The sequence below is a fragment of the Acanthochromis polyacanthus genome, chromosome 21 (genome assembly GCF_021347895.1).
Source record: "Acanthochromis polyacanthus isolate Apoly-LR-REF ecotype Palm Island chromosome 21, KAUST_Apoly_ChrSc, whole genome shotgun sequence".
Classification (NCBI taxonomy): Eukaryota; Metazoa; Chordata; class Actinopteri; family Pomacentridae; genus Acanthochromis; species Acanthochromis polyacanthus.
The window spans coordinates 265,401-287,298 of NC_067133.1; the positions used below are offsets into that span (position 1 = coordinate 265,401).

The 21,898-nt window shown below is 41.6% G+C and overlaps 2 gene segments (V, D, J or C); both read left to right on the forward strand.

Moving 5' to 3' along the window:
* The window catches only part of LOC127531713 (Ig heavy chain V region 23-like), a 43,415-nt gene extending 21,737 nt beyond the window's left edge, over positions 1-21,678 (forward strand). The window contains 1 exon segment of the V gene segment in view: positions 20,861-21,678. Within this exon segment, the coding sequence occupies positions 20,861-21,136 (276 nt within the window).
* Positions 9,054-9,794, forward strand: LOC127531718 (immunoglobulin heavy variable 3-43D-like). The segment is given in 2 exon segments: positions 9,054-9,164; positions 9,242-9,794. Coding segments are annotated over 2 exon segments (336 nt in total).
* Positions 21,679-21,898: the final 220 nt, after the last annotated feature.

Below are 21,898 nucleotides of genomic sequence, written 5' to 3' on the forward strand. Positions count from 1 at the left end.
ACTGGATTCACACTCATCAACACATTACAAACACTCAATAATATGATGAATGCTGGAGATAATGTTGATTTGTGTCTCCACAGGTGTGAACAGTATTGATCTCATCCAGCCAGACTCAATGCTTGTGCAGCCTGGACAGACTCTGACCATCACCTGTCAACAGTCTGGTTATTCTGTGACTTCTAACAGCTATGCAACAGGTTGGATCAGACAGCGTGAAGGAAAAGCAATGGAATGGATTTTCCACATGTGGGGAAGAGGAAGCTTGACTCAAAATGATGCTCTGAAGAACAAGTTCAGTTACAGCAGAGACACTTCTGCAGGAACAGTGACAATAACAGGACAGAATATGCAGCCTGAAGACTCTGCTGTGTATTACTGTGTACGTATTAGAGCCACAGTGACACAAATGATCAGTAGACCTGAACAAAAACCCCTCAGTGTCTGAACACTTGTAACATGAAGCCACCAGAGGAGGAGCCCTCAGACCAGGAATGATTTCAGATCAGTTCATTGTTAAACAAAGTAGCAGCTTATTTGTCAATGAACGTGTAAAACAATAAAGAACAAGATAATTAGAGAGGAGGATTTTAGCTGCTTTTTATGTTGTCATTTCTAAAAACAAAACAAAAAAAACATGAATGATTAATGCAGCTTTTATTCTGTATCTTCTCTTAATTTTCAGTTTGACCAGTTTGAATACAGTGTTTAAGAACAAAAGAGCTCTAATCACCTGAACAACATCATATGCTCTGTAAAAGTCTGGTACAGCTGCTGGAAGCTGGATCTCATGAGGATTTGATCATTTAATGTAATGTATTGCAAACACTTTAGATGGATTTTTGTTTTTAAAATCAATATTTACTATGATTGGTGTCAACAAAACTTAATATACCTGCGTAAACTTTTCAAGGTCAGATTTTGTTGAGGGACAAGTTCAAACTCCATCCTGTCTGAGGACAGTTGATGTCAAACATAGTTCTTGACTTTAACTGCAGAGAAAATAAAAAGTCTGTTAGCTTTACTCAAAGTAACATATTCTACATTTCCTTTCACTTGTACTGACACAAAGATATCGTTTCATGTCTTCATTTTATTGGGGATTTGCATATATTTTCCCAAACCTATTAGTAAAGCCTAAACATTCTTCTGAACAGCTTTCTTCACTTTAGTTCCTGAAATGTTCTTCTCTGCTGTACTGAACATGTTAGGACTTACTGTCAGTAGAAACTCAACAGTATTACATTTATCTTACAGTATTTGTTACAGAAAGGTGTCACATATTAATTAATGATTAAATAAAAATATTCATGTTGGAGGTAATTAAGAATGAAAACTAATAGATAAACTGCTATATGTACATGATGCAGACTGTCCTTAATAACAACAAACTCATTGTATTTGTCAACCTTATGTAGAAACTAAAGTTAAACACTGAGACAGGACTTTTGAAGGAATAACTTTACTCTAGCAAATTTAGTGAACAAAAGTCCAGTCAGTGATAGTTAAATATTGTCCTTCCTGTGAGGAGGAGTCCATGCAAAACACAAATGTCTTCTACTTCTGTGACTGCAGTGAGGATGACAGAGAACAGTGGACTCACAGTTTAACATGATGGATTGTAGGACAGCTCTGCTGCTTTTAACTCTCTGCTGGACAGGTGAACATTTTCACTGATATTGATGTGACAGCTTTTCATTTGTGCCACCAGTGTACTACATTACATGCATTGTTTTCTGGTTTAACAGGTGTTGATGGTCAGACTCTGACAGAATCTGGATCAGCAGTTAAAAGACCTGGAGAATCCCACAGACTGACCTGTACAGGATCTGGATTCACATTCAGGAGCTATGCTATGGCCTGGATCAGACAGGCTCCTGGAAAAGGACTGGAATGGATCGCATTCATCAGTAATCCTAGTGGTAGCGACAAATACTACTCTCAGTCAGTTGAAGACCGGTTCACCATCTCCAGAGACAACAACGTACAGCAGCTGTATCTGCAGATGAACAGTTTGAAGACTGAAGATTCTGCTGTTTATTATTGTGCTCGAAGACACACAGTGACTGAAGTTGTGTTAGCAGCTGTACAAAACCTACAGAAGTCCTCATTTGGTCTGTTAACATATTTTTATGCTTAATCCTTTATTTTTAAACATATATTTAAAATATTTTGGAAATTTTTTATTTTTCTGTTTTTAATTTTATTTTTTAAATAATCTTTTACCTGATTTTACAGTTTAATTTACATGGATGTCTTCATCTACATTTTATGACTCTACACAGCTTCTTCATTAAAGTTTATTTGTTAACATTAAACTCATGATTACAGAAGTGTTTGTTTTTTTATTATTGCACTCAACACCCACATTGACTGCAGCTTGTTGTTCAGCTGAACAAAATCCTACATTGGTCTGATCCTCCAAAAATTCACCATTTGTTTACTTTTTATTCATGTTTAATTTTCCTTCCATCATAGTAAATCATAAAACCTGTCAAATAATAAAGAATGTATCAACAAGAAATGGTCAAAATGATCTTATTGTTATCACTTCTTCATAAAGAACAATCCATATGTCAGTTTTTCTGATTCTTTTGAACTAATGTTTCTTCCATAATAAGTAATGAGTGAGCTGGACAAACATGTATTTTCAGTCACATTGGAGTATAATGTATTGATCATTAGCAGTGACTGCATGTTAAAATCATTCATGTCTGAAATTACAGAAGCAAGTAGATGAAAAGATGAACAGCAGCATCCTGAAGGAGCTGTGGTGTGTTGAATGAGGGAGAATGAGACTGAACTTGGATGACAGAGGTTGTTTTTTTCTTTTCTCAAAGTTGTCTGCATGTTTTCCAGATGTGTTATCACAGTGATGTCTGCTGCTTGAAAATCAGAAACATTAATTTGTTGGCTGATATGAATTTAATATTTACATTTATTTACATAAACTGTACAGATACCAGACAGTCCAGTTATCTCGTCCATGTCACGAGGAGTCGATGCAAAATCTGATTCCTCTCCAACTTTTCTTAACTAATACTAACTAATATATAAGTATTAGTTAGGTCACCTTTAACATTCTATTTTCTATATATTTTGAATTCCATGCATACACTTTACAATGTGTATTTTTAAAGTCACAAGTGATTATGATTGGCACAAGAAAACAACATAATTTTATGTTTGGGCAAAGATCAGGTTTTGTTGCTGGAAAACTGAAAGTAAAATTAATAGAAACTCCATCCATGTTTAAAATATGATATCTTGTGTCTGTGGATCCAACATTCAGAAATTTTTCACAACATAAGCAGAAGTCACCCGAATGATTTTTGCATACTTCCATTTTCAGCCTGTAGAGGGAGGTCTATGCAAACTTATTGCTCCTCATAAACTCACTAACTGTCAAATGAGGAAGAACAACTGACACAGTCTCATTAATCTGAGAAAGACTTGGATCAGAAATCTATCAGCAGTTTTTCACTATGAAACACGGAGTTGCCTGGATTTTATTATGTTTGATCAATATTCATGGTAAGAAATTAAATATTTTGCCGCTACATAGTAAAAGTATGTTTTTAAATGATAAATATTTGGGTGATGATTTCTTACATTGCTTCCAGGTGTTTGGAGTGAGATCAGACTGGAGCAGTCTCCCTCTGAGCTGAAAAGACCTGGAGAGACAGTGAAGATGTCCTGTGCAACATCTGGTTATACTATGACAAGTTACGCTATGAACTGGATACAACAGAAGCCAGGACAAGCTCTGGAGTGGATTGGGTGGTTAAACACAGATACAGTTGTTCCCACCTATGCCAGCTCCTTTCAGAGTCGATTCACTTTTACTCAAGATGTGTCCAGCAGCACTCAGTACCTGCAGATCAGGAGCCTCACAGCAGAAGATTCTGCTGTTTATTATTGTGCTCGTAGAGACACAGTGAGTGAAGTCAGTGAAGCAGCTGCACAAAAACCTCCACAGATGTCAGATAACAGAGAGACATCTGTGTCACGAACCAGAGAGTGAACCCATGCAGCAGGCGGAGACAGCGGGGTGAATTGATAATGATTTTAATTAAATTAGGAAGGTAGTTCTAACAGAAATACGTCTTAAATAAAACAGGAGGGAAGAAGGCTGGAAGGAAAACTAAACAGAATTAAACCAACTAAAGGATGACCCGAGGGCCAGGGTAAAAACTATAAAATAAGACAAAACTAGCTAAACAAAGGACGGACCAGAAGGCCGAGGAGTAACTAAAGCTAAATCAACCGAAGAGAGGGATGGTGGCTTACATACAGTCTGGATTATGGGGGACAGGAATGGACAGGGCAGACTGAGCCGGCGGGGAATGAGACGATGGCGGGGGAGCAGGTACTTTCATCCGTGAGGGGCAACAGGGTCCGAGGAGCAAGGGCGTAGCGTGGATTACTCCGGGGAGAAGCAGAGTCCAGGGAGGTGACGTCTCAGAGACGGCAAACGGCGTGGAGCAGGTAGCAAGATGCATGGCGTGGTGGAGAGTGTGGGGCAATAATGCAGCGTCGGACTGTGCCGAGAGTCAGGCTTAAATGCCACACTGATTGTGATTTGCTCTGGCTGTGTGGAAAAACACACCCGTAAGTCATTCGGCTGATGAGCCGGCTTGCTGCAGCCAGAGGGGCGTGACAGTACCCCCCCCCCCCCCCCCCCCCCCATAAGGTGCGCCTCCTGGCGCACACAGAACTGGTTGGAGTGCGGGACCGGCAGGAGTCCAACAGGCGGGACTGCTCTGGGGGCGGCCCGAGGGACGGGTGGGCTGGGATCGGGTGGGTGGGCGGGAAAACATCAAGGGATTGTAGATAGGTTGGAGTCTTCTGGAGGCCGGGCAGGGAACCGGCGGCAGGCCCGGTGGAGCCCCTCCGGGGGCCGGACTGGGAACCGGCGGCAGGATCGGTGGGGCCCCTCCGGGGGCCGGACTGGAAACCGACGGCAGGATCAGCGGGGCCCCTCCAGGGGCCGGACTGGGAACCGGCAGCGGTGGGACCCCTCCGGGGGTCGGGCTGGCGGCCGGACCGGGAACCGGCGACGGCGGGGCCCCTCTGGGGCCGGAACTGGAACCGGTGGCCCCTCCGGGGGCAGAACTGGGACCGGAGGCCCCTCCTGGGGTGGAGCTGGGACCAGAGACCCCTCCAGGGGTAGAGCTGGAACTGGGACCGGGCACCCCTCCAGGGGTAGAGCTGGAACTGGGACCGTGCACCCCTACAGGGACGGGACCGGAATTGGGGACTGGACTAGGCAAGAACCGGACTGGACAGTTAGCTGAACTGGGAAACAAACTGGACTGGACTGGATTAGACTGAATAACTGACTGGACAGAACAGAACGGGGACGACTAACTGGAGGGACTGACTGAACTGGAGGGACTGACTGTGTCAGAGCTCCCTTCTCATCCCCTGTCTTTCCCATCTTGCATCCCAAATACCTTTTTCCCCATCTCTCCCCCTCTCCTGTTCCTCTGCCCTGTCTGTCTTGCTGTCTCCCATCTGCTCCTCTGCCCTGTCTCTCCCCCTGCAGCTCGGTGCCTGAGTGGAGTCTAGCTTCCCAGCTGACTCCACTCAGGCAATCAACCACCTCTACGGCTCCCGGACAGCTGACGATCATCGACCTGATTACACACCTCTGCAATAAGAACCGGCTCATTCTTCCATTTCCTGCCAGATTGTTGAACCAAGACACCACAGTCAGTTCACTCTCTAGCCCTCTGTAAAGACCTGTTTAAGTTTGCTTTTGCTTACTTTGTTTTCTCCTGCTCCTCACACAGTTCAGCTGTCCGGGATCCCCCGCCATCCTCCTTCCCCTCTGGCTCTCCCCAGACCATTCATCACCGGTTTTTCCCTGCCTGGATCCCCATTCCTACCTGGACCCCTTCTGTCCCTGCCTGGACCCCCCCGTTTCTGGCCAAACCCTCCCACTACACCAGCCGGTCCTACACCCTGGATTTCCCCCCACCGTGCCATTATTCCCCCCCCCCCCCCCCCCCAACAATAAAACTCCTTCTCAGTTCCACCAGCCATGGTAGTGTGGCTCTCTGCTCGGGTCCAACCCGCTCGTTGTATGACAGAACAATCTGGCCAACAACGGACCCGGAGAGCCCACTACCAGGGCTTGGACCAACCCTCTCCCCTCATAGTCTTCGCCATCTCCACAACCAGAACCCCCCCTGCTCTGCTCCTCATCTTGCCTCCCGATTTCCCCAGCGACCACACCATCCTGTTTAGTCCCCAGCCACCATGTCTGGTTACGATACATCCTCTCCCTTCTGGGGAACCCGCCTGGCAATAAAACCGCCTTCCAAGAGGCAGCATGGACCCCGGAGGAGAGGTACTCAGTCTCAGCCTTTTTCTATTTCCTCTCAAGAACTGTGTGATGTTTTGTTGGACCGAGCCCTTGGTTTGCCTCCCCCCAGCTTCTCATATGAGAGCCAGCCCGAAATTGTCCCCCTGCCTGCTAGGGAACCAGCCACCAAGCGAACTGGTCACCGGGGGCGCAATACCAGGAGGCACCATGGTTCCCTAGATTCTGCCTCGGCGAGACCGCACACCGAACCTCCGTCTCCCGTCCACATGGGGGCCATCTTCCTTTCCTCTGTTCCCCAGAACCAGACTCCGACACAGAACCAGACCTCTGTTCCCCAGAACCAGACCTCTGTTCCCCGGAACCAGAACCAGACCTCCGTTCTTTCAAATCAGAACCAGACCCAGTCCTCAGCTCCCCAGAACCAGACCTCGGCCCAGCCTCCAAAGAACCCGGTGGATACCCCAGATTACCGGGACCTACCCCTGTTCCCCATTGGCCCCTTTTCCATTTTTTTTTGAGTCTATTGAGGTCCGTGAATACATCAGGGGTGTCTTCATTCTACTGCGCATGTGGGTGAAGGCAGATAGACAGGAGATCTGAGAGGGTGTGGTGTCATTGGCCCGCCAGGAGGCTGCAAAGAGACCTGAGTTGGTTCCTTATCTACCCTGCGAACTCCTGGAACTCCTGCGGATGCCAATGAACCTGTCCCGTCTGCTGGACCTCACCTCGCCTCTGCTTCCCGCGGTGGTCGACGCCCCGCCTCCAGTTCCCGCGGTGGTCGACGCCCCGCCTCCTGCACCGCCCCCGGAGGACCCACCGGACCCGGCTCCGCCCCCAGAGGACCCACCGGACCCGGCTCCGCCCCCAGAGGACCCACCGGACCCGGCTCCGCCCCCAGAGGACCCCCGTCTCTGCCGGCCCTCAGTCCGGCCTCCAACCCAGTTCCCTGTCCGGCCCCCGGGCCGTCCGCCGGAGCGGCCCCTCCTGTCTGTCCGGCCCCCGGGCCGTCCGCCGGAGCAGCCCCGCCTGTCTGTCCGGCCCCCGGGCCGTCCGCCGGAGCAGCATTACATGGTGGAGAGTGTGGGGCAATAATGCAGCGTCGGACTGTGCCGAGAGTCAGGCTTAAATGCCGCACTGATTGTGATTTGCTCTGGCTGTGTGGAAAAACACACCCGTAAGTCATTCGGCTGATGAGCCGGCTTGCTGCAGCCAGAGGGGCGTGACAAGCTGAGACAATGTGGCTGAACTGAATAATACTGTAGATTACTTATAATATTATAAATGCTTTGGGGCTGCAGTGTGGTAGTGGTTAGCACTTTCGCCTTGCAACAAGAAGATCCTCGGTTCAAGTCCCGGCTTTCCCGGGATCTTTCTGCATGGAGTTTGCATGTTCTCCCTGTGCATGCGTGGGTTTTCTCCGGGCACTCCGGCTTCCTCCCACAGTCCAAAAATATGCTGAGGTTAATTGATTATTCTGAATTGCCGGGAGGTGTGAATGTGAGTGGGTGTCCAGGGTGCCCCCTGCCTTCGCTCGAGTCAGCTGGGATAGGCTCCAGCATCCCCTGCAACCCTAGTGAGGATAAAGCGGTGTATAGAGAATGGATGGATGGATAAATGCTTTGAAGAATGTTAAGCTGAAAGTGACTCATGAGAAACAAGTTTAAAACTCAAACAAATCTTATTCATTAACCTGTCAGATATCTGAATATTTACGATCACTGAAATGCAGATGGTTGTTGTGTGAAAACAGATCTTTCCAGTCCATTCAATGCTAATATCCTCCACCTCTTCTTATCTGACTGTATTAAACAAAAGACAGAACAGTGAACATACACTTCAAATCTCACTCATCTTTTCTCTTCAGGTGTTTGCAGTCAGACTCTGATAGAATCTGAACAATAGTTTATGAAGTCTGGTGACAGGTGTATCTTCAGAAGAACTGTGAGAAGACTGGAGATTTTGTACTGTTTTGTTTCATCTCCATTTTCCATCTTTTCTGTGTTCTGTAGCAATTTAAGATTTGCATATAGTCACACAGATTTCAGTTCCTGATTAGTTCATTTCCTCTGAAGGTCCAGAGTTTCCCTTAATGTGGTTAAAACACAATTTGAATAATAAAGTTTTTACATGTCTGAGGAATACATGCTATCTAATTTGCATGTTTTTCTGAATTCTGAATAAATTGTTTCTAAATGAATCTGCAGAAGTGAAGCCATTTTGCATCTAAGCTTGATTTAAACTGAATAAATAAACATCATCCTTCAGTGAGATCATTCTGCTGTGTTCCTGCATTGAATTGGACTTCAAAGATGGATGATGCAGGAGGAGATGACTGTTAACAAATCCTCACAGGGCTCCAGTTTGACTCAGAACCATTTTCTATAGCAGCTGTTTTGGGACTTTTTCCACTTAATTTGACAAACTTCTATTTCATTTCCATCTCCAGATATGACCTCACCAGTAGGATCCATCTACAGATACACAGTGAAGGAGAGAGTATACAGAGAATGATGACAATTTAATTGAAATGTTGATGTCACTAAATATGTTTGTTCTCAGGACATCATCTGAAATTTAGAAAAAAATAGTTTATGAATAATATAATTTATGACAAGCACAGAATGACTGATATGAGCTGACTGACATGTTTGTTGTTTTTCTCATGACCACCACTTCTCAGGTCTCTATGCAAACTCAGTGCTCTTCCTTCCTCTCTGTTATAAAGGCTTCACTTGGACAGGAGGTCAGAGAGGATCAGAAGCTCTCATCTCTACAGCTTCAACATTAACTATGTTTGCTGTAGCTCTGCTGCTCCTGATGGCAGCTGGAAACGGTGAGTCCCTCAGTCATTTCTTCTTCTTTTGGAGTCCAACTGGATCATTTGTCAACAATATGTTCATCTTTTTACAGGTGTGAAGTGTGAACAGCTGACTCAGCCACAATCTGTGACTGTGCAGCCAGGTCAACGTCTCTCCATCACCTGTCAGGTCTCTTATTCTGTGAGCACCTACAAAACACAATGGATCAGACAACCTGCAGGAAAAGGACTGGAGTGGATTGGTTATGACACAACCTTTAAAGATTCACTGAAGAACAAGTTCAGTGGCATCGAAGATTCTTCCAGCAACAGAGTGACTCTGAATGGACAGAATATGCAGCCTGAAGACTCTGCTGTGTATTACTGTGCCAGAGACACACAGTGACACAAATGATCAGTAGCCCTGAACAAAAACCCCTCAGTGTCTGAACACTTGTAACATGAAGCCACCAGAGGAGGAGCCCTCAGACCAGGAATGAATTCAGACCAGTTCACTCAGTAAAACTCTCTTTGCTGTCAATCTTTGCTCCATTAGCAGCTCAGAGGACTTTCAAAAAACAAAAATCTACTCTAATATTATCTCAAATAACAAAGTGATCGTTCAAGGGGCCTCCATCAGCAAAAAATTAGTTTGTCAATTTATTGATCATGAGCAAGAATTTTAAATCTAATTCCAGCAGCATTTACTGTTTCAATTATTATGATGTCATATAATGTTGAACAAGGACAGAATGTTTTGGACGCTGCTGCTGTCAGCTGGATCCTGTGAGACTCTTTCACACAGACTCAGGAAATAATCACATGAATGATGAAGACAATATTAACTTCTGTGTCCACAGAAATTCACAATCACAGGTTCTGACTAAGAGTTAGACGAGTACAGAGTCAATTTCTCGTGTCAAAGGTGATGGAAAAACTATTTATAATTGAAAATTCTGACATCCATTAAGGAAGAGTTTACTGCAGAATACAATAAAATCTGTATATTTGATAGTTTTGTGTTGTTTGTTGTGATTCTGTGGATGTTGACAGTTTTTACTCCAGTTTTTCTAATGCAAAGAGGAAAAGATGCCAAATTAAACCTCAATTCACAATAGAAATTGCAAAAAATTGTTAAATTGTCAATCACATAAATTTCGCACAAATCAAACTTTGAATTAAACTACTGCATCTGTCCAAGTTCAACATATATGACAAAGATGAAGGCCAAGCCCACTCCAACACTTTTCTTCCTGTGAGGAGGAGTCAATGTAAAGCGTCTTCAGCCTACTTATGTGACTGCAGAGAGGATGACAGAGACTAGTGGACACACAGTTTAACATGATGGACTTGAGGACACCATTGTTGATTTTTACCATTTTGTGGGCAGGTGAGGACTTTCACTGATGTTGGTTTGATCATCCGTCTTCACAAAGTTACCGATTTACAACAAGTGAGAATTTTCTTGTTTGTCTCTGCAGGTGTTGATGGTCAGACTCTGACTCAATCTGAATCAGTTATTAAAAGACCTGGAGAATCCCACAGACTGACCTGTACAGGATCTGGCTTCACATTCAGTAACCACTGGATGCACTGGATCAGACAGGCTCCTGGAAAAGGACTGGAGTGGATCGCTGCTACTGATTTTGGTGGAAGCAACAAATATTACTCTCAGTCAGTCCAAGGCAGGTTCACCATCTCCAGAGACAACAACGTACAGCAGCTGTATCTGCAGATGAACAGTCTGAAGACTGAAGATTCTGCTGTTTATTATTGTGCTCGACACCCACAATGACTGAAGTTGTGTTAGCAGCTGTACAAAAACCTCCACAGATGTCAGATAGCAAAGTGACATTTGAGACACTGGAGCGTTTTGCTGAACTCAGTGACACTGTAGATTATATAACAATAATACTTCATACGTACATAGCATTTTTAAGACCCTTTACAGTTTCAAATGTGAAGAACACACAAAAATATTTTCAAAAAATTAATGATTTTAGTTGAGGAAAGAGCATATATTGAAGGAGATTTATGAGTTGTATGCAGTGTTGAAAATATGTTTCTTCATGGTTTTCTTGAATATAGTGATTGGGATTCTCTGATGCTTCTGGGGAGTGATTTTCAGACGAGAAGAGCAGTGATGGACCCCAGGTCTGGTAGATAGGAGGCTAGCATTAGCAGAGTGGAGGGTGAGAGTGTCCCAGTGCGGAGTTCAGTGATGTAGGGGGGAGCCAGGTAGTAGAGAGCTTTGTAGGTGATGAGGAGGATTCTGAAGTGGATTCGCTGGAGGACAGGGAGCTGGTGGAGGTTCTGAAGGATGGAGGTAATGTGACCACAGGTGTGAGTGGGCGAGCAGCAGAGTTCTGGGTGTATTTGAAGTTTCTTGAGTGTTTTGGATGTTGTACCAAAGAGAAGATTGTTGCAGGAGTCAAGTCTGGATGTGATGAATGACTGGATGAGTGAGCTGCAATAAAACAAAAGTGTAAATGAATACTGTAGTTTCTTTATTTAAGACATCAGATGCCAGAGTGTGACAAGTTTCTCTGTTCTCTCCCACAATAAAGGCACAAACATATCTGCTGTTCTCACTGATTTTAACTGAATGACACTGAATCCAGGACTAATTAAAAGATCTACACTGACATCAAACATGTTTTTCACTCCTCAGTCAGCTGCACCATTGTTGTTTCTTTCACTTAAAGTAAATCCAAAATTTCCTCTTTTTCCTCACAGATGAAAAACTGTTCAAATATAAAATATCTCTATTGTTGGAGTTTATGATTCCCTCTCATAGTTCTGATCTTTCAGAACTGTATCTCCAAAACCTCAGACAGGTGAAAATGCAAATCCACAATCTCCACCCATTCTTCCTGCACTATACATAAATATATAACCTTCATATGAGCCTTTACACTCACAGTCTCTGCTGAGGTTTCATCATGACACTTTTACAAAGTCTCTTCCTTCTCGCTCTCATTTCAGGTAAGTCAAGTCTGGATCCTGCAGAGGAAAAGAAAATGATCTCCAGATGCTGCTGCCATCTAAACTCTGTGTCCTTTCAGCTGCTCGGGGTCAGTCCCTCACCTCGTCAGATCCACTGGTCAGCAGAGCAGGACAATCAGTCACTCTGTCTTGTAAAGTTCAAGGACTCTCTCTGGCTTGGCTGCACTGGATCCGTCAGAAACCAGGACAAGCACTGGAATGGATCGGACGCATTGACGGTGGAACTGGAACGATATTCTCTCAAAGTCTCCAAGGACAGTTTTCCATCACCAAAGACACTTCCCTAAACGTTGTGTATTTAGAGGTGAAGAGTCTCAAACCAGAAGATTCTGCAGTTTATTTCTGTGCACGAGAGACACAGTGACACAAGAGTCAACAACGCTGTACAAAAAGTGAACAACAACCATCACTGAGTGAGAAGCACTGAAGCATGTCAGGCTTTAAAAGACACTTTTTCAGCTGAATAACGGACAATTATTAATGAAACACATCAATAAAGTTCATCAGTCTGGTGTCAGAATGTTTATCATGACTCACTGCAATAATAACAGCAGAAAATCAACCACAGAGAAAACTTTCCTTTAAAAACAACATTCAGTTTTTCTACATTAACCTGAAGTAAACAACCATCTGGATGGTCCATTAGAGGTTGTGCTAAATGTTTTAGTGTGGTCACTCTGGAAGACACAGTGTTTGATCCTGATTTGAATAGAATTTATTCAACAATATGCAAATAAAGCTCACATAAAAGGAAGTGTGTGTTTCTGTGTCAGTGAGAGGAAACCAGAGCTCACATCAGTTGAGCTCCAACATCAACATGTTCTCTGCAGCTCTGATTCTGCTGCTGGCTGCTGGATCCTGTGAGGAGCTTTCACTGGATTCACACTCATCAACACATTACAAACACTCAATAATATGATGAATGCTGGAGATAATGTTGATTTGTGTCTCCACAGGTGTGAACAGTATTGATCTCATCCAGCCAGACTCAATGCTTGTGCAGCCTGGACAGACTCTGACCATCACCTGTAGACTGTCTGGTTATTCTGTGACTGATAACAGCTATGCAACAGGTTGGATCAGACAGCGTGAAGGAAAAGCAATGGAATGGATTTTCCACATGTGGGGAAGAGGAAGCTTGACTCAAAATGATGCTCTGAAGAACAAGTTCAGTTACAGCAGAGACACTTCTGCAGGAACAGTGACAATAACAGGACAGAATATGCAGCCTGAAGACTCTGCTGTGTATTACTGTGTACGTCGCCCCACAGTGACACAAATGATCAGTAGACCTGAACAAAAACCCCTCAGTGTCTGAACACTTGTAACATGAAGCCACCAGAGGAGGAGCCCTCAGACCAGGAATGATTTCAGACCAGTTCACTGTTAAAGAAAGTAGCAGATATTTATCAATGAACGTGTAAAACAATAAAGAACAAGATAATTAGAGAGCAGGATTTTAGCTGCTTTTTATGTTGTCATTTCTAAAAACAAAACAAAAAAAAAACATGAATGATTAATGCAGCTTTTATTCTGTATCTTCTCTTAATTTTCAGTTTGACCAGTTTGAATACAGTGTTTGAGAACAGAAGAGCTCTAATCACCTGAACAACATCATATGCTCTGTAAAAGTCTGGTACAGCTGCCGGAAGCTGGATCTCATGAGGATTTGATCATTTAATGTAATGTATTGCAAACACTTTAGATGGATTTTTGTTTTTAAAATCAATATTCACTGTGATTGGTGTCAACAAAACTTAATATACCTCCGTAAACTTTTCAAGGTCAGATTTTGTTGAGGGACAAGTTCAAACTCCATCCTGTCTGAGGACAGTTGATGTCAAACATAGTTCTTGACTTTGACTGCAGAGAAAATAACAAGTCTGTTAGCTTTACTCAAAGTAACATATTTTATATTTCCTTTCACTTGTACTGACACAAAGATATCGTTTCATGTCTTCATTTTATTGGGGATTTGCATATATTTTCCCAAACCTATTAGTAAAGCCTAAACATTCTTCTGAACAGCTTTCTTCACTTTAGTTCCTGAAATGTTCTTCTCTGCTGTACTGAACATGTTAGGACTTACTGTCAGTAGAAACTCAACAGTATTACATTTATCTTACAGTATTTGTTACAGAAAGGTGTCACATATTAATTAATGATTAAATAAAAATATTCATGTTGGAGGTAATTATAAGAATGAAAACTAATAGATAAACTGCTATATGTACATGATGCAGACTGTCCTTAATAATAACAACAAACTCATTGTATTTGTCAACCTTCTGTAGAAACTAAAGTTAAACACTGAGACAGGACTTTTGAAGGAATAACTTTACTCTAGCAAATTTAGTGAACAAAAGTCCAGTCAGTGATAGTTAAATATTGTCCTTCCTGTGAGGAGGAGTCCATGCAAAACACAAATGTCTTCTACTTCTGTGACTGCAGTGAGGATGACAGAGAACAGTGGACTCACAGTTTAACATGATGGATTGTAGGACAGCTCTGCTGCTTTTAACTCTCTGCTGGACAGGTGAACATTTTCACTGATATTGATGTGACAGCTTTTCATTTGTGCCACCAGTGTACTACATTACATGCATTGTTTTCTGGTTTAACAGGTGTTGATGGTCAGACTCTGACACAATCTGGATCAGCAGTTAAAAGACCTGGAGAATCCCACAGACTGACCTGTACAACATCTGGATTCACATTCAGGAGCCATGCTATGGCCTGGATCAGACAGGCTCCTGGAAAAGGACTGGAGTGGATCGCTTACATTCGCTGGGATGGTAGCACCAAATCCTACTCTCAGTCAGTCCAAGGCCGGTTCACCATCTCCAGAGACGACAACGTACAGCAGCTGTATCTGCAGATGAACAGTTTGAAGACTGAAGATTCTGCTGTTTATTATTGTGCTCGATACACACAGTGACTGAAGTTGTGTTAGCAGCTGTACAAAAACCTCCAGTAGTCGTCTCTTCATATTGAACAGCCAAAGTATTTTTAGATGTTTTCTATCATATAGTTTGTTTCACTTTTACTGTATTTTTTTCATGTCTCTTGCTATATTATGCAGATCTGTTTCCATTTGTTCCTGAGAAAAACACATAAAAAGTGTTAAAAACACATTACTGCTAAAGATTAAAGCCATTACAACTTCATTTTTGCTGAAACTAAACTACAAATACAATTAATTTTCACAAGTTGTGTTGTGTAAATGAAAGATAATTTCTGGGAAAAAGCTCGTTTGATTTTGGAAAGCTAAACATCTTCTCATGTGTGTCTTCATCTCTTAGTTGCTCTTTTCTTTACAGTCTTCAACTATTATTTCCTATTTTTGTGCTTTTACACTATTTACAGGATCCTGATTGCTGCAACTTCAGTGTTGAAAACAAATACAGTCTAAACAGAATGTGAATGACTAAATTAATCAATGAAAGATGTCATGAAAGAAATGTTTTTCTCACATTTTGAAGGTTTCCTGAAGAAACAGTAAACATATTGTTTCTTGAAAACATCACATATAGCATGCTTAAAGTGTGTTTTAATGATTAAATTTAGAAGATTTTCTGCTTGTGGATCTTTATTTACTCAGGTCAGTAGCACCACTGAGTAATCTGTATATCACTAATATGTACATTTAAACTCAGCATTAGGACTTTTACAGCACTTTAACAGAAGTTATAGTGATGAGATCCTCTTTGTATTTGACTCAGAGGTCAGCGTTGAAGGTTATTAAAGGCTGGTGGGTGTGTCAAAGAGAAATGTTCTGATTATAGATTTAATGAAAAGATGGACATCAGTGGCACTAAAATATTACCGATGAGGAACAAATGAATACAGAACAGAAGAGGACTCAGCACAGAACCCTGGAGGAGGTTTTGGGGAGAGTAGTGATGGTAGAGTTGTAGTTCTTGATGCTTAGAAACTGTTTTCTAGTCTTTCTTTGGGGTAAAACTGCAGTAAGGAAAGAAAAGCACAGTGATGATGGAGAGCAGAAAGTTATGATTCAGTTTCAAAGGCAAAAATTTCTTGAGATGAGGGCTGAGAGGAGGAAAAGGTGTTGAATATAATGTATTTATTGCATTATAAAGGTTCTCAAAACTGAGTGAATTCCTTTTCATTCAGTCTAATCTACTGTGTAACTAAATCTACCTCCATCTTTCATCTACATATATTTGCATTTTAAAACTGTTCCATGTTTACAAGATGATATCTTCTGTCTATGGATCCAACATTTAGTAATTTTTCACAACACAAGCAGAAGTCACCCTAATGATTTTTGCATACTTCCATTTTCATCCTGTAGAGGGAGGTCTATGCAAACTTATTGCTCTTCATAAACTCACTGACTGTCAAATGAGGGAGAACAACTGACACAGTCTCATGAATCTGAGAAAGACTTGGATCAGAAATCTATCAACAGACTGCAGTTTTTACTTTGAAATACACACGTGGACAAAATTGTTGGTACCCCTCAGTTAAAGAAGGAAAAACCCACAATTCTCACTGAAATCACTTGAAACTCACAAAAGTAACAATAAATAAAAATTTATTGAAAATTAAATAATCAAAAACAGCCATCACTTTTGAATTGTTGATTAACATAATTATTTAAAAAAACAAACTAATGAAATAGGGCTGGACAAAAATGATGGTACCCATAACTTAATATTTTGTTGCACAACCTTTTGAGGCAATCACTGCAATTAAACGATTTCTGTATTTGTCAATGAGCGTTCTGCAGCTGTCAACAGGTATTTTGGCCCACTCCTCATGAGCAAACAGCTCCAGTTGTCTCAGGTTTGATGGGTGTCTTCTCCAAATGGCATGTTTCAGCTCCTTCCACATATGTTCAATGGGATTCAGATCTGGGCTCATAGAAGGCCACTTTAGAATAGTCCAACGCTTTTCTCTCAGCCATTCTTGGGTGTTTTTGGCTGTGTGTTTTGGATCGTTGTCCTGTTGGAAGACCCATGACCTGCGACTGAGACCAAGCTTTCTGACACTAGGCAGCACATTTCTCTCCAGAATGCCTTGATAGTCTTCAGATTTCATCGTACCTTGCACACTTTCAAGACACCCTGTGCCAGATGCAGCAAAGCAGCCCCAAAACATTACTGAGCCTCCTCCATGTTTCACCGTAGGGACAGTGTATGTATGAGGAGAGTTTTAGGGACTTTTGTAGAGACTTTCAATCAACAGCAGCAGAAAACTGAAATGAGGATCGAGCGAGAGTGGTACGAACTTTATGAATGAGGAGGTGAATGAAACTGTTGGAACAAAGAGCACAGGTGGAGCTATGAATGGTAAGTAATGAACACAGAAAAGGTGGTGTTTTACCAAGGAGGGTTTGTAGATGAACAGAAACCAGTGTCATTGTCTACAGGAGTGAAGAGAGGAGCAGTTCACCAGTTTGTAGAAGCTGCAGTGGTGGGTGTTGGAAGGAGCTCCAGTAGCAAAGTGGATGGCAGAGTGGGAGATGGTATCTAATTTATGGAGGAGGGTTTTTGAAGCAGATCTATATAACACATCACCATAATCAAATATTGGAAGGACTGACATTTTAACAAGATGGGATTTGGCAGAATGGACCTCAGTTAGAAAGACATTAAACATGTTAAATATCATGTCATTGAAACTGGTATGTGGGTTTCTGTGTCTGAACCTGAATGCATTTAGTGCATCTTCACCTACAACCACTAATGTAACACCAGGTTAGCAGGAACACATTTGTAAAAATGCAGTCTCCAGTATAAAGGTGTCTTAATTTATTAAATTTTATTTTGTACACCGACCTGCCGAGGAGTTTCTGGAAAGAAATATTGACACCGAGTGAATTATCATGGTGCAATAAATAATATTAAACACTTCTTACATATTTGTACATGTTTTTTTAAACTGGTGCTGCTAAATGTCTGTTAAAACATCACTTTTTTTAATCTCCTTAAATGTGACACAAAGATCTGTTTTGTGGAGATGATTTGACAGATTAGAAAGCAGATATTTTCCTGTCCACTACAGCATCAGCATTGCAGCAGCAGTGAAAAGACCTGGAGAGTCCCACAGACTCACCTGTACAACATCTGGAATATCATTTAGTAGCTACTATATGAACTGGATCAGACAGGCTCCTGGAAAAGGACTGGAGTGGATCGCTTCCATTAATAGTGCTAGTAGCTACAAATCCTACTCTCAGTCAGTCCAAGGCAGGTTCACCGTCTCCAGAGAGAACAGCAAAGAGCAGCTGTATCTGCAGATGAACAGCCTGAAGACTGAAGATTCTGCTGTTTATTATTGTGCTCGACACACACAGTGACTGAAGTTGGTTGAACAGCTGTACAAAAACCTACAGTCCTCATCAGACATGAAAAACATCCTCAGTTCAGATCATTCTCTCACATATAAACATCTTTTTTTTTAACCAGTGGATTTTTTTAAAGACATTCCTGAGAAATCATTTTCACATTTTCAGCACATATTCTGCATAATATCTTTTTAAAAAGTTTCAAGGACAATGGTGTCCTAATTTTTAATTTCATTTCATTTCACTTTTTATTTTGTTTTTACATCTACCTGCCTAGGAGAATCTGGAAGACAATAATGATATTGAGTAAATTATCATGATGCAGTAAAATAATATTTAAACTAACATTCCAAACACTCTTTACATATTTTGTAAATATTTGTTTCAGTCTGGTGCTACTGTCCCTTAAATGTCTCACAGGAAGGTAATAAAAATTGAAAATTTGGAAATAAAGAGTTAAATTTCCTACAGTGCCCATCAGATCTTCCTCACATGAAAAACCTCATAAATGAATGAGAAACATCATTTTTGGCACCAAGTCACAATTATTAACATCAGTTTGAATTTCTGAACATCTTACAAACAGTTTCAGGTGTGATGCTGATCTTTATCCATCCATCCATTCTCTATACACCCCTTTATCCTCACTCGGGTCGTGGGGGGTGCTGGAGTCTATCCCAGCTGACTCGGGTGAAGGCAGGGGACACCCTGGACAGGTCACCAGTTTGTCGTAGGGATGCTGATCTTTACCTGCAGTAAAAGGCTGCATGCAGAAAACAGACACTGCATTAAAATAACAAGTCTCTGATTTAGTTTGGGGCTGCTCAGCGGCGTAGTGGTTAGCACTTTCGCCTTGCAGCAAGATCCCTGGTTCAAGTCCCGGCTTTCCCAGGATCTTTCTGCATGGAGTTTACATGTTCTCCCTGTGCATGCGTGGGTTTTCTCCGGGCACTCTGGCTTCCTCCCACAGTCCAAAAATATGTTGAGGTTAATTGACTACTCTAAATTGCCCCTAGGTGTGAATGCGAGTGTGATTGTTTGTCTGTATATGTAGCCCTGTGACAGACTGGTGACCTGTCCAGGGTGTCCCCTGCCTTCGCCTGAGTCAGCTGGGATAGACTCCAGCACCCCCCGCGACCCCAGTGAGGATAAAGCGGTGTATGGAGGATGGATGATTTAGTTTGAGTCAGTTTACATTAAAACAGAAAGAACTATCTGAGAGATACAGATCTTTTTATTATCAACCCATGGTGACCAAATTAAAGGGATTCAAAGTAAAGTTCTGTGTCTTTTATATCAGAATTAGTTCATGTATTAAAGAGCTGAAACATGGCTCAGAGTTGAGAGTTTCCTTTATATAGATCCAAATGTGTCTGTTAGTAAGAGTCATATGAAGGTGGTCATGCTTGAAGATGATAATAATGAGGATCCAAAAACATCCAAAAATCTGTCAGTAGTTGAAAATCAAAACCAGCAGCACAGAGCATGAAGAAGAAATATCTAACTATCCAAATGCTTTGATGAACTGCAGATATTTACACAAATTCTGTTCTAAAAGACATGTAGAGATTTAATACATGAGGACCTGTAGATCCTCTGTGATGTCTGCCTTCTACATTATCATGTCTAACAGTGGTTCTTAGTAAATGTGTTTGAGAACTGATTGAAACTCCTTAAATGTGACAAATAAACTCTAAACACAACTTGTGCTGTTAAACGATTTGGAAAATATCTAGTTTGCATTTACAATTCAGAAGACTGATAATAATCCAACTTAACATTCATAGAAAGTAAATGTACCAGATAATATCAGAGTTACACAAAACATTTACTTTGTTTTGACCAAGATGTTCTAAATGACTTGAGGAAATAATTGTAGAAAAATGTACCTGAAACCAGAATAGATTTGTCAGCTACATGGGAGAAAAAGTCATTTTAAAAAAGAACTTTACAGTATTTCTGTTTGAGTTCAGGTTATTTAGTTCAGCAGAGTGTTGTGAGTCAGAGTAAGAACAGAATATTTCTATGATTAGTTTTTCTCATCTGCTCCTCATGCTAACAGGGACTAACGTCCAACAGAAGATTGAACTGCACAAAGTTCCCTTTTTAAACCTGTAGAGGGAGGTCTATGCAAAGATTTGATCCTTTATAAACACACCATCTGGAATTGTCATGTCATTTGTGACGGAACAATTTGGACCCACAAACACTCATAGAAGTTGTTGTTTGACAATAGAAGATATCATTCTCTGGACTTTGTTCTTTCTAATTAGTGTTCATGGTGAGAAAATCATTTCTGCTTTAAAACACTGAAGACTTTTTTATGTGGTTCACAGAAATGTGATGGATGATGATGATTTGTTTGCTTCTAGGAGTCTGGAGTGAGATCAGACTGGACCAGTCTCCGTCTGAGGTGAAAAGACCTGGAGAGACAGTGAAGATGTCTTGTATCATATCTGGATTTGACATGACAGACTTCTATATTCACTGGATACGACAGAGACCAGGACAAGCTCTGGAGTGGATCGGGAGGATGGATACAGGCAACAACGCTGCTATCTATGCCAGCGCCTTCCAGAATCGTTTCCCGATGACTGAAGATGTGTCCAGCAGCACTCAGTACCTCCAGATCAAGAGTCTGACAGCAGAAGATTCTGCTGTTTATTATTGTGCTCGACAACCACAGTGAGTGAAGTCAGTGAAGCAGCTGCACAAAAACCTCCACAGATGTCAGATAACAGAGAGACATCAGAGACATCATGGCTGAACTCAACAATACTGTAGATTATTAATAATATTATAAATGCTTTGAAGCCTGTTATGCTGAAAGTGACTCATGAGAAAAAGGTTTTATAGTTGAACAAATCTCATTAATTCATGTGTCAGATGTCTGGATATTTAAAATGCAGATGGTTGTTGTGTGAAAACTGAGTATGTGTTGTGGTGTTTAAAATGTAATTTCAGTTGATAAAACATTGATTAATGACATGATGTGGTGAGATGGACTCTGAGATGACAAAGAAGCAGTTTGAACAAATGCTTGTCACTGATCACAGCAACACTGTAGATTCTCTATAATACTGTAAAGGCTTTAAGAGGCTGCCTGTTCTGCTCAAACAGAATACGAGCTCACAAAGTAACATATAAAAATGAAAGTTCTTTGAAAATGTGTCACATGTTTGCATTTTTGTTAATATTAAAATGCATACAGTTGTGGTTTTGATGCTACAGCAACAATGGTTTTAATTTCATTTTATTTATTCAGTTTTGCATTTCTAAGCAACTGTTGTTTTTTTATTTGTTGTTTTTCATCCTACAAGGTTTCATTCTGTTTAAATGATCCTGCAGCTGCTTTATTTCAAAGTTTCCAAATTAAACCATAAAAAGTTTTTCATATGAACCTACAAACTTGTAAACAGCTACGACAAACTTCAGTTTTATACTATTTAGA